The sequence below is a fragment of the Ranitomeya variabilis genome, chromosome 2 (assembly GCF_051348905.1).
Source record: "Ranitomeya variabilis isolate aRanVar5 chromosome 2, aRanVar5.hap1, whole genome shotgun sequence".
Lineage (NCBI taxonomy): Eukaryota > Metazoa > Chordata > Amphibia > Anura > Dendrobatidae > Ranitomeya > Ranitomeya variabilis.
This window is the reverse complement of record NC_135233.1, coordinates 1,092,155,306-1,092,167,654: the sequence shown is the minus strand read 5'-3', so window position 1 is coordinate 1,092,167,654 and position 12,349 is coordinate 1,092,155,306. Positions and strand designations below refer to the sequence as shown.

The following is a 12,349-nucleotide window of genomic DNA, read 5'->3' as shown; positions in this document are numbered from 1 at the left end:
GCATAGGCTGACTTCATCAGATAGCAGACCTGACTGAGTAAGAAGTTTGTGTACCGAATTGATACCCTCAATATGTGGGATTGACGTGTATAAATCTTTCACATCCATGGTCACAAGAATAGATTGTGGAGGAATTTGTCCAAGTCCTTTTAGGATGTTTAGAAAGGAACCTGTGTCCAAAATGTAGGATTTAGATGTTCGTATCAGCGGGGTTAGGGTTTTTTCTAGGTAAACTGCCAGTGGGGAGAGGATGGAGTCGGTGGAGGCTACTATCGGTCTCCCTGGTGGTTTCTCCAAATTTTTATGAATCTTAGGAATGGTGTAGAAAACAGGGATCACCGGATGGGGGTTGGTGAGAAACTCGCATGTTTTGCTATCGAGGATCCCGAGATCTGTGTATTTTATAAGGGTTTCAGAAATAGTTTGTCGAATGGTGGCTGTGGGGTCCCGTTGTAATTTTACATAGACGGTAGTGTTATCCAACTGGCGTCTAATTTCGTTTAGATAGTCTGTCTTGTTCATGATTACCAGGGCGCCCCCTTTGTCGGCCGGTTTTATGACCAGACTGTTATTGTTTTGTAGGCCGTGAAGGGCCTGACGTTCCGTAGTGGACAGATTAGGGGGATAGGACAATCTACCCTTGCTGATGTCCTCACGTAATGTTCTAAATGAGTGTTGTATGAAACCTATAAAGGTTTCCATGGCGTGTGAGCCATGTGGAGGTCTGAAGTGGCTTTTGGTATGGAGCCCCAAAGAGCGTGAGGAGAGGGTATGGCCTGGGGTTTCTGTTTGAGACTGTATCGGGGCTGGGTCTGGTGAATTAGCGAAGAAAGCCTTCAGTCTAAGGGAACGGAAGAATCGATGAAGATCCATTTCGAGATCAAATGTGTGGCACTGATATGAGGGGCAAAATGATAGACCCTTCTGTAATACCCTATATTCAGCCACCCCCAGGGATCTATCCGAGATATTGATTACCAGCGGGTTAGTACCTGTGATCTCGTTATTCTCGCATGGTCTGAGTCCCTCTTTCTATCTTCAGCACTGAGAGACAATCCTACTGGGTGGAACTTAGTTGACCGCAGCATGTTCCCTAGGAACAGCTACACTGAGATACGTCACTTCCGCCGGTCCCTGTCATGCTGGTGTGCCGGCTTCTCAGCCGCACACATGCTTGACAGACACATTCAAGTTCTCATGAGGTCACTTCCGGTACTACGAGCGCTAATTTGCATTGGTGTAAAGCGCCAAAAGGGACACTCCCCAGGCCTATTTAGTAGCGGCTCTCACACCCCCACATCAGACCAGCGGCGGAAACCGCGTCTGACCACGGCACATCACGTCTGGCCGCCATCAGGTAATGTTTAGTTTGCGCTGCCTTACACCACTCCCATACAGCCCTTTCTATTATGGCGCTCACCCTATGTTTTCTTTACCCCTAGCATTCTCATCAGTTCAGCGCTTTGATAAGGTATCTCTACACGGGTATTTTTTCACAATACAGCATCTTTAGTCACGCTCCTAACTTACCCCTTATAGACGCTGCATGTATGTGTGCCCTGAGACATTTCTGTCTCTTATGCCCAGGCCTCACCATAGTACGGTACGTGTCTCACATTACCACCTTCTTATATCTCACCTAGTGGATAGATAATGCCTTTATATATCGCACGGTTCTCTTCAGCATGTACTTTCGCCTATTTACTTGACCTGCTACCTCATTGATGCCGCACTATATCTGAATTTCATCTATGTATATACTTTTGTTGTTTATATTATTTTTGTTATATTACTTTGGTTTTTCACCTGTAGTAACTGATGAAGGTCCGTATGTGGGACCGAAACGTTTATTGGGTACTACAAATAAAAGTTCACACACGCATCAAGTTGAGTGCTAGGTTTTTTCTTTATCCAAATGAGAAATGACACAGGAAAAAAAAAATTATAAAACACATGGCGAGAGGAGCAAAAAGCCCTGGAAAGTCCTGACACCAGGTGAAATCTACCAGTAACTTGAAAGCAATCCTGCCACTCAGTGACAAATAATATCAGCTGGATCAACTACTGGCCAATAAAAAGGTGTCTCATTATCAAAGAAATATCTTGTGATGGGTAAAACCAGTGAGCTGCCTCAAGACCTTCACAACCTTATTGTTGAAAAACATACTAATGCCATTGGTTACAGAAGAATTTCTAAACTTCTGAAGGTCCCAATGAGCATCTCAGCAATTAGAAGTTTTGCAATGCATCACATCAGCGATCAAGTGATTGCACGGACAAATCCCCTTGGAAATAAAAAAAAAAAACCAGGATGTTAAAAAAAATATTATTTCTTCTATTAATGCTATATGCAAAAAATCAAAATCTGAAAAAATGAGTGCACTTGAGTGGTACCAGCTACGATAATGACCAATACTGTAAAATGAAAATCATTAACACTGACACCAATTAAAGTGTCAACTCATAAAAAAACAAATGGGAAAGCAAAAATATATATATATATTTTTTTTTTTTAATTGTGATGATACAAATATGAAATGGTAAATGGTGCAAGAACAGATATCAGATAGTGAACTTTTTTTTTTCTGGAAATCTCGCGGGCGTTGTTGGGGGTATGTACAGCCACCCCACCATGGATGCCGCTGTCAGAGATTGATATTCAGTGGTTGATCAGCAGCTATCAGCTTTATTATATCTGCCATGTGTGGAGCAGGATTTATATATATTCTGATAGCACTGATACAAAATGCTCCCCAAATCGAGAAGAGATACTTCTTACGATGTTTATTGATGACGTGCTACAACCAGGCGGCATTACTGACACTGGCACATAGGAAACCACACACCTGCAATCCTCGGCTTCACCACCAGAGGGCGGTGGGTTTACACATCGGCCGTGAATATCAATCACTGACAGCAAGCGGTGATCTAGAAAACAAAAAAGTGTTTTAAATAGTTTTTAGAACTTTTCGCTCTACTTCTTCTTTACATAATCCGTCATCTCTGGTTTTTGCTCCCCGCAGCCTTTGAGTCGTCGGCGGTCAGTGACTCGAGAGCTCTATGTAGGGGCGTACTGCGGAATAACGCGGCGTGGGAGGACGCCGCCTCCTGCACAGGTCCGGCGGTTTCTGAAAAGTCAAAACATAGCAAACTTTATTAACCTGCCATAAAAACAAAGCCTGGAAATAGGAACCGGAAAAGATGGTGGCAGCTTCTGCTACCTGGACACGTGACCAGCGCCTCTGTCGGGAGCACGCCGGTAATGGCGCCGTATAGCAGCTTTGCAGAGAAGCAGAAAGTCCGTCCATCGATTGGCACGTTGTAACTGAACGAGATGACGGTGTGAAGGGAATTCCTCTGCAGGGTGTCTGGGACGCAGCGGCCTGGGGGGTCCTGTACAGGAGATGGCGAGGTAACGTCAGTGATCCAAGGGAGCGGCACAGATCACAATGACATGCCGACACTGAACCAGCAGGGGGCGCAGTGTACAACATCTGCAGCAGGAGGGCTAATAGGAAAATCTGCCAGCAAAGATACGGGGGTCTGGTCACTGGGTGGTCTGCACTCTGGATGCTACCGATGACCTGCTGACGGCCTAAACACCATATTTTGACCTTTAGACCTAACACCATTGCACATTATTGGTTTTATTTGCTTCCTAAATGCAAAGAGGAGCAACTTTCTAAACAGTCCTCAATACAAAATTTCCACCATTTTTCTTTAAGTTGTGTTTGGAAAAACTATACCTATATTACTGGGAGAGAGACACAGAGCTCACATCCAGCCTATATTACTGGGAGAGACACACAGAGCTCACATCCAGCCTATATTACTGGGAGAAACACACAGACCTCACATCCAGCCTATATTACTGGGAGACACACAGATCTCACATCCAGCCTATATTACTGGGGGAGACACACAGACCTCACATCCAGCCTATATTACTGGGAGAGACACACAGACCTCACATCCAGCCTATATTACTGGGAGAGACACACAGATCTCACATCCAGCCTATATTACTGGGAGAGACACACAGACCTTACATCCAGCCTATATTACTGGGAGAGACACACATACCTCACATCCAGCTTATATTACTGGGGGAGACACACAGACCTCACATCCAGCGTATATTACTGGGAGAGACACACAGACCTCACATCCAGCCTATATTACTGGGAGAGACACAGACCTTACATCCAGCCTATATTACTGGGAGAGACACACAGAGCTCACATCCAGCCTATATTACTGGGAGAAACACAGACCTTACATCCAGCCTATATTACTGGGAGAGACACACAGAGCTCACATCCAGCCTATATTACTGGGAGAAACACAGACCTTACATCCAACCTATATTACTGGGAGAGACACACAGACCTCACATCCAGCCTATATTACTGGGAGAGACACACACATCTCACATCCAGCCTATATTACTGGGAGAGACACACAGACCTCACATCCAACCTATATTACTGGGAGAGACACACAGATCTCACATCCAGCCTATATTACTGGGAGAGCCACACAGACCTCACATCCAGCCTATATTACTGCGAGGAGACACACAGACCTCATATCCAGCCTATATTACTGGGAGAGACACAGACCTCACATCCAGCCTATATTACTGGGAGAGACACACAGACCTCACATCCAGCCTATATTACTGGGAGAGACACACAGACCTCACATCCAGCCTATATTACTGGGAGAGACACAGACCTCACATCCAGCCTATATTACTGGGAGAAACACAGACCTTACATCCAGCCTATATTACTGGGAGAAACACACAGATCTCACATCCAGCCTATATTACTGGGAGAAACACAGACCTTACATCCAGCCTATATTACTGGGAGAAACATACAGATCTCACATCCAGCCTATATTACTGGGAGACACACAGACCTCACATCCAGCCTATATTACTGGGAGAGACACACAGACCTCACATCCAGCCTATATTACTGGAAAGACACACAGACCTCACATCCTGCCTATATTACTGGAGAGACACACAGACCTCACATCCAGCCTATATTACTGGGAGACACACAGATCTCACATCCAGCCTATATTACTGGGAGAAACATACAGATCTCACATCCAGCCTATATTACTGGGAGAGACACGCAGAGCTCACATCCAGCCTATATTACTGGGAGAAACATACAGATCTCACATCCAGCCTATATTACTGGGAGAGACACACAGAGCTCACATCCAGCCTATATTACTGGGGGAGACACACAGACCTCACATCCAGCCTATATTACTGGGAGAGACACACAGGAGCTCACATCCAGCCTATATTACTGGGAGAGACACACAGATCTCACATCCAACCTATATTACTGGGAGAGACACACAGACCTCACATCCAACCTATATTACTGGGAGAGACACACAGATCTCACATCCAGCCTATATTACTGGGAGAGACACACAGATCTCACATCCAACCTATATTACTGGGAGAGACACACAGACCTCACATCCAACCTATATTACTGGGAGAAACACACAGACCTCACATCCAGCCTATATTACTGGGAGAGACACATAGATCTCATATCCAGCCTATATTACTGGGAGAGACACACAGACCTCACATCCAGCCTATATTACTGGGAGAGACACACAGACCTCACATCCATCCTATATTACTGGGAGAGACACAGACCTCACATCCAGCCTATATTACTGGGAGAGACACACACAGAGCTCACATCCAGCCTATATTACTGGGAGAGACATACAGACCTCACATCCAGCCTATATTACTGGGGGAGACACACAGATCTCACATCCAGCCTATATTACTGGGAGAGACACACAGACCTCACATCCTGCCTATATTACTGGGAGAGACACACAGACCTCACATCCTGCCTATATTACTGGGAGAAACACACAGACCTCACATCCAGCCTATATTACTGGGAGAGACACACAGACCTCACATCCATCCTATATTACTGGGAGAGACACAGACCTCACATCCATCCTATATTACTGGGAGAAACACACAGACCTCACATCCTGCCTATATTACTGGGAGAGACACACAGACCTCACATCCATCCTATATTACTGGGAGAGACACACAGACCTCACATCCTGCCTATATTACTGGGAGAAACACACAGACCTCACATCCAGCCTATATTACTGGGAGAGACACACAGACCTCACATCCATCCTATATTACTGGGAGAGACACAGACCTCACATCCATCCTATATTACTGGGAGAAACACACAGACCTCACATCATGCCTATATTACTGGGAGAGACACACAGACCTCACATCCATCCTATATTACTGGGAGAGACACACAGACCTCACATCCAGCCTATATTACTGGGAGAGACACACAGACCTCACATCCATCCTATATTACTGGGAGAGACACACAGACCTCACATCCAGCCTATATTACTGGGAGACACACAGATCTCACATCCAGTCTATATTACTGGGAGAGACACAGATCTCACATCCAGCCTATATTACTGGGAGAGACACACAGACCTCACACATCCAGCCTATATTACTGGGAGAGACACACAGATCTCACATCCAGCCTATATTACTGGGAGAGACACACAGACCTCACATCCAGCCTATATTACTGGGAGAGACACACAGACCTCACATCCAGCCTATATTACTGGGAGAGACACACAGACCTCACATCCAGCCTATAATACTGGGAGAGACACACAGACCTCACATCCATCCTATATTACTGGGAGAGACACACAGACCTCACATCCAGCCTATATTACTGGGAGACACACAGATCTCACATCCTGCCTATATTACTGGAAGAGACACACAGACCTCACATCCAGCCTATATTACTGGGAGAGACACACAGACCTCACATCCAGCCTATATTACTGGAGAGATACACAGACCTCACATCCAGCCTATATTACTGGGAGAGACACACAGACCTGACATCCAGCCTATATTATTGGGAAAGACACACAGACCTCACATCCAGCCTATATTACTGGGAGAGACACACAGACCTCACATCCTGCCTATATTACTGGGAGAAACACACAGACCTCACATCCTGCCTATATTACTGGGAGAGACACACAGACCTCACATCCAGCCTATATTACTGGAAGAGACACACAGAGCTCACATCCTGCCTATATTACTGGAGAGACACACAGACCTCACATCCTGCCTATATTATTGGGAGAGACACACAGACCTCACATCCAGCCTATATTACTGGGAGAGACACACAGACCTCACATCCAGCCTATAATACTGGGAGAGACACACAGACCTCACATCCATCCTATATTACTGGGAGACACACAGATCTCACATCCTGCCTATATTACTGGAAGAGACACACAGACCTCACATCCAGCCTATATTACTGGGAGACACACAGATCTCACATCCTGCCTATATTACTGGAAGAGACACACAGACCTCACATCCAGCCTATATTACTGGGAGAGACACACAGACCTCACATCCAGCCTATATTACTGGAGAGATACACAGACCTCACATCCAGCCTATATTACTGGGAGAGACACACAGACCTGACATCCAGCCTATATTACTGGGAAAGACACACAGACCTCACATCCAGCCTATATTACTGGGAGAGACACACAGACCTCACATCCTGCCTATATTACTGGGAGAAACACACAGACCTCACATCCTGCCTATATTACTGGGAGAGACACACAGACCTCACATCCAGCCTATATTACTGGAAGAGACACACAGAGCTCACATCCAGCCTATATTACTGGGAGAGACACACAGACCTCACATCCAGCCTATATTACTGGGAGAGACACACAGAGCTCACATCCAGTCTGTATTACTGGGAGAGACACACAGACCTCAAATCCAGCCTATATTACTGGGAGAGACAGACCTCAAATCCAGCCTATATTACTGGGAGACACAGACCTCACATCCAGCCTATATTACTGGGAGAGACACACAGACCTCACATCCAGCCTATATTACTGGGAGACACAGACCTCACATCCAGCCTATATTAATTGGAGAGACACACAGACCTCACACATCCAGCCTATATTACTGGGAGACACACAGACCTCACATCCAGCCTATATTAATTGGAGAGACACACAGACCTCACATCCAGCCTATATTACTTGGAGAGACACACAGATCTCACATCCAGCCTATATTTCTGGGATACACACAGATCTCACATCCAGTCTATATTACTGGGAGAGACACACAGACCTCACATCCAGCCTATATTACTGGGAGACACACAGACCTCACATCCAGCCTATATTACTGGGAGAGACACACAGACCTCACATCCAGCCTATATTACTGGGAGACACACAGACCTCACATCCAGCCTATATTACTTGGAGAGACACACAGACCTCACACATCCAGCCTATATTACTGGGAGAGACACACAGACCTCACATCCATCCTATATTACTGGAGAGACACACAGACCTCACATCCAGCCTATATTACTGGAGAGACACACAGACCTCACATCCAGCCTATATTACTGGGAGAGACACACAGACCTCACATCCAGCCTATATTACTGGGAGAGACACAAACCTCACATCCAGCCTATATTACTGGGAGATACACACAGACCTCACATCCAGTCTATATTACTGGGAGAGACACACAGACCTCACATCCATACTATATTACTGGGAGAGACACAGACCTCACATCCAGCCTATATTACTGGGAGAGACACACAGACCTCACATCCAGCCTATATTACTGGGAGAGACACACAGACCTCACATCCAGCCTATATTACTGGGAGAGACACAAACCTCACATCCAGCCTATATTACTGGGAGACACACAGACCTCACATCCAGTCTATATTACTGGGGGAGACACACAGACCTCACATCCATCCTATATTACTGGGAGAGACACCAACCTCACATCCAACCTATATTACTGGGAGAGACACACAGACCTCACATCCTGCCTATATTACTGGAGAGACACACAGACCTCACATCCAGCCTATATTACTGGGAGAGACACACAGACCTCACATCCAGCCTATATTACTGGGAGAGACACACAGACCTCACATCCAGCCTATATTACTGGGGGAGACACACAGACGGCACATCCAGCCTATATTACTGGGAGAGACACACAGACCTCACATCCAGCCTATATTACTGGGAGAGACACAAACCTCACATCCAGCCTATATTACTGGGAGAGACACACAGACCTCACATCCAGCCTATATTACTGGGAGAGACACACAGACCTCACATCCAGCCTATATTACTGGGAGAGACACACAGACCTCACATCCTGCCTATATTACTGGAGAGACACACAGACCTCACATCCTGCCTATATTATTGGGAGAGACACACAGACCTCACATCCAGCCTATATTACTGGGAGAGATACTCCCACAAGAGGGAAATGTGAAACGTGCTACATCAGGGAGTAATTTTATTTGGGTGTCCCGATTACAAGCCCGTCCTCCACTTGTACAGGGCAGCACTAATGCTGGGATGTGAGTTTTCTCCTGCTGTAGAGGAGACATAATAGATCTGTCCAGCAGGTGGCACCGTCGCCCAGTGATATAAACAGTGGAGATCTGGAGAGCAGGCGCTATAAGCGGGGAGCGCAGGGAACACAGATGTCTCTGATGATACCTGGAGCCGATCAGCCTGGAATTTCCTCCCGGCAAAGCCGTCCAAATGATCCGCCAGATCGGTGAGGAATTTTTTCAGGTTGCTCTGCAGGTGTTTGGTGATGTTTGGAAGAGGAATGAAGACGGGAATGGAGTGACGGACGATTCGCGGATTCTCCAGATTTTTCACCTCCACGTAATAGGAGTCCAAGTAATGGCCTTCAAAGGCTGTGCTGAGGCAGAAGCAAAACCCGTGCTCCGTCTTCTTCCCGCTGATTCCTGGGAGCACAGACAGTGCGCACAGCTGAGGGTTTGTCACAGTTGTGTCCTGACAAGCTTCACACAAGCTTCCTACTGACCTGTGAACCATAGCGCCTCCATGGCGGCCTCCATTTCCTCCAGCCTCAGGTCCCGCATGGCTTCCCGGGTGCTCGGCTGCGGCTGGCGGCTTCCCTCATCGGTCGCAGATAACACCTGGATCTGAGAACACGATGGGTCAGGTGCAGTTGTCGTGAGCAGGACCAGGTGTCGTGAGCAGGCGCAGTTGTCAGGCGCAGGTGTCGGGAGCAGGCGCAGTTGTCAGGCGCAGGTGTCGGGAGCAGGCGCAGCTGTCGGGTGCAGTTGACAGGTGCAGGAGCAGCTGTCGGGTGCAGGCACAGCTGTCGGGTGCAGTTGTCGGATGCAGGCGCAGGTGTCGGGAGCAGGGGCAGCTGTCGGGTGCAGGCGCAGGTGTCGGGTGCAGGCGCAGCTGTCGGGTGCAGGCACAGCTGTCGGGTGCAGTTGTCGGGTGCTGGCGCAGTTGTCGGGCACAGTTGTCAGGTGCAGGTGTCGGGTGCAGGCCGCGCGGACTCACCTCCTTGCTCTGCTGCTTGATCGTGGCCTGCAGCTCGTCGCGCTCCTTCTTCAGCTGGAGGAGGATCTCCCTCTTCTCCTGCACGACGTCCTCCTGCCGCCGGCTCTGCTCCTGCCTCTCCGCCAAGTTGTGCGACAAAGTCTCCAGCAACTCCAGATGTGAGAGGACGCCTTCCCCACCAGAGAGACGGGTCAGAAACCTGTGCGCTGCCGAATGGACACTACAACTCCCAACATGCCCAGGTATAAGAATTTCAACTCTTCGATATGAGGGACAACTCACCGCAACGGCCGGGATCTGAGATAACTCCTATCCTGGTAGACTTACAACTCCCTGTAATGGCCGGGATCTGAGATATCTCCTATCCTGGTAGACTTACAACTCCCTGTAATGGCCGGGATCTGAGATATCTCCTATCCTGGAGGAATTACAACTCCCTGTAATGGCCGGGATCTGAGATATCTCCTATCCTGGTAGAATTACAACTCCCTGTAATGGCCAGGATCTGAGATATCTCCTATCCTGGTAGAATTACAACTCCCTGTAATGGCCGGGATCTGAGATATCTCCTATCCTGGTAGAATTACAACTCCCTGTAATGGCCGGGATCTGAGATAACTCCTATCCTGGAGGAATTACAACTCCCTGTAATGGCCGGGATCTGAGATAACTCCTATCCTGGAGGAATTACAACTCCCTGTAATGGCCGGGATCTGAGATAACTCCTATCCTGGAGGAATTACAACTCCCTGTAATGGCCGGGATCTGAGATATCTCCTATCCTGGTAGAATTACAACTCCCTGTAATGGCCAGGATCTGAGATATCTCCTATCCTGGTAGAATTACAACTCCCTGTAATGGCCGGGATCTGAGATAACTCCTATCCTTGTGGAATTACAACTCCCTGTAATGGCCGGGATCTGAGATATCTCCTATCCTGGTAGAATTACAACTCCCTGTAATGGCCAGGATCTGAGATATCTCCTATCCTGGTAGAATTACAACTCCCTGTAATGGCCGAGATCTGAGATAACTCCTATCCTGGAGGAATTACAACTCCCTGTAATGGCCGGGATCTGAGATAACTCCTATCCTGGAGGAATTACAACTCCCTGTAATGGCCGGGATCTGAGATATCTCCTATCCTGGTGGAATTACAACTCCCTGTAATGGCCGGGATCTGAGATATCTCCTATCCTGGTAGAATTACAACTCCCTGTAATGGCCGGGATCTGAGATATCTCCTATCCTGGTAGAATTACAACTCCCTGTAATGGCCGGGATCTGAGATATCTCCTATCCTGGAGGAATTACAACTCCCTGTAATGGCCAAGGTCTGAGATATCTCCTATCCTGGTAGAATTACAACTCCCTGTAATGGCCAGGATCTGAGATATCTCCTATCCTGGTAGAATTACAACTCCCTGTAATGGCCGGGATCTGAGATAACTCCTATCCTGGAGGAATTACAACTCCCTGTAATGGCCGGGATCTGAGATAACTCCTATCCTGGAGGAATTACAACTCCCTGTAATGGCCGGGATCTGAGATAACTCCTATCCTGGAGGAATTACAACTCCCTGTAATGGCCGGGATCTGAGATATCTCCTATCCTGGTGGAATTACAACTCCCTGTAATGGCCGGGATCTGAGATATCTCCTATCCTGGTAGAATTACAACTCCCTGTAGTGGCCGGGATCTGAGATATCTCCTATCCTGGTAGAATTACAACTCCCTGTAATGGCCGGGATCTGAGATATCTCCTATCCTGGAGGAATTACAACTCCATGTAA

At 47.4% G+C, this 12,349-nt stretch overlaps 1 protein-coding gene across 1 annotated transcript in view; it reads right to left on the bottom strand.

Moving 5' to 3' along the window:
• Positions 1–2,480: 2,480 nt before the first annotated feature.
• CENPO (centromere protein O) overlaps positions 2,481–12,349 on the bottom strand; it is a 12,911-nt gene continuing 3,042 nt past the window's right edge. The window contains exons 3-7 of the mRNA XM_077291752.1: positions 10,555–10,724; positions 10,061–10,181; positions 9,724–9,980; positions 3,222–3,393; positions 2,481–3,128 (exon numbers count right to left, since the gene is read on the bottom strand). Coding sequence (XP_077147867.1) covers positions 2,998–3,128; positions 3,222–3,393; positions 9,724–9,980; positions 10,061–10,181; positions 10,555–10,724 — 851 coding nt within the window. The 3' untranslated portion in view covers positions 2,481–2,997. The remainder of the gene's footprint in view (positions 3,129–3,221; positions 3,394–9,723; positions 9,981–10,060; positions 10,182–10,554; positions 10,725–12,349) is intronic.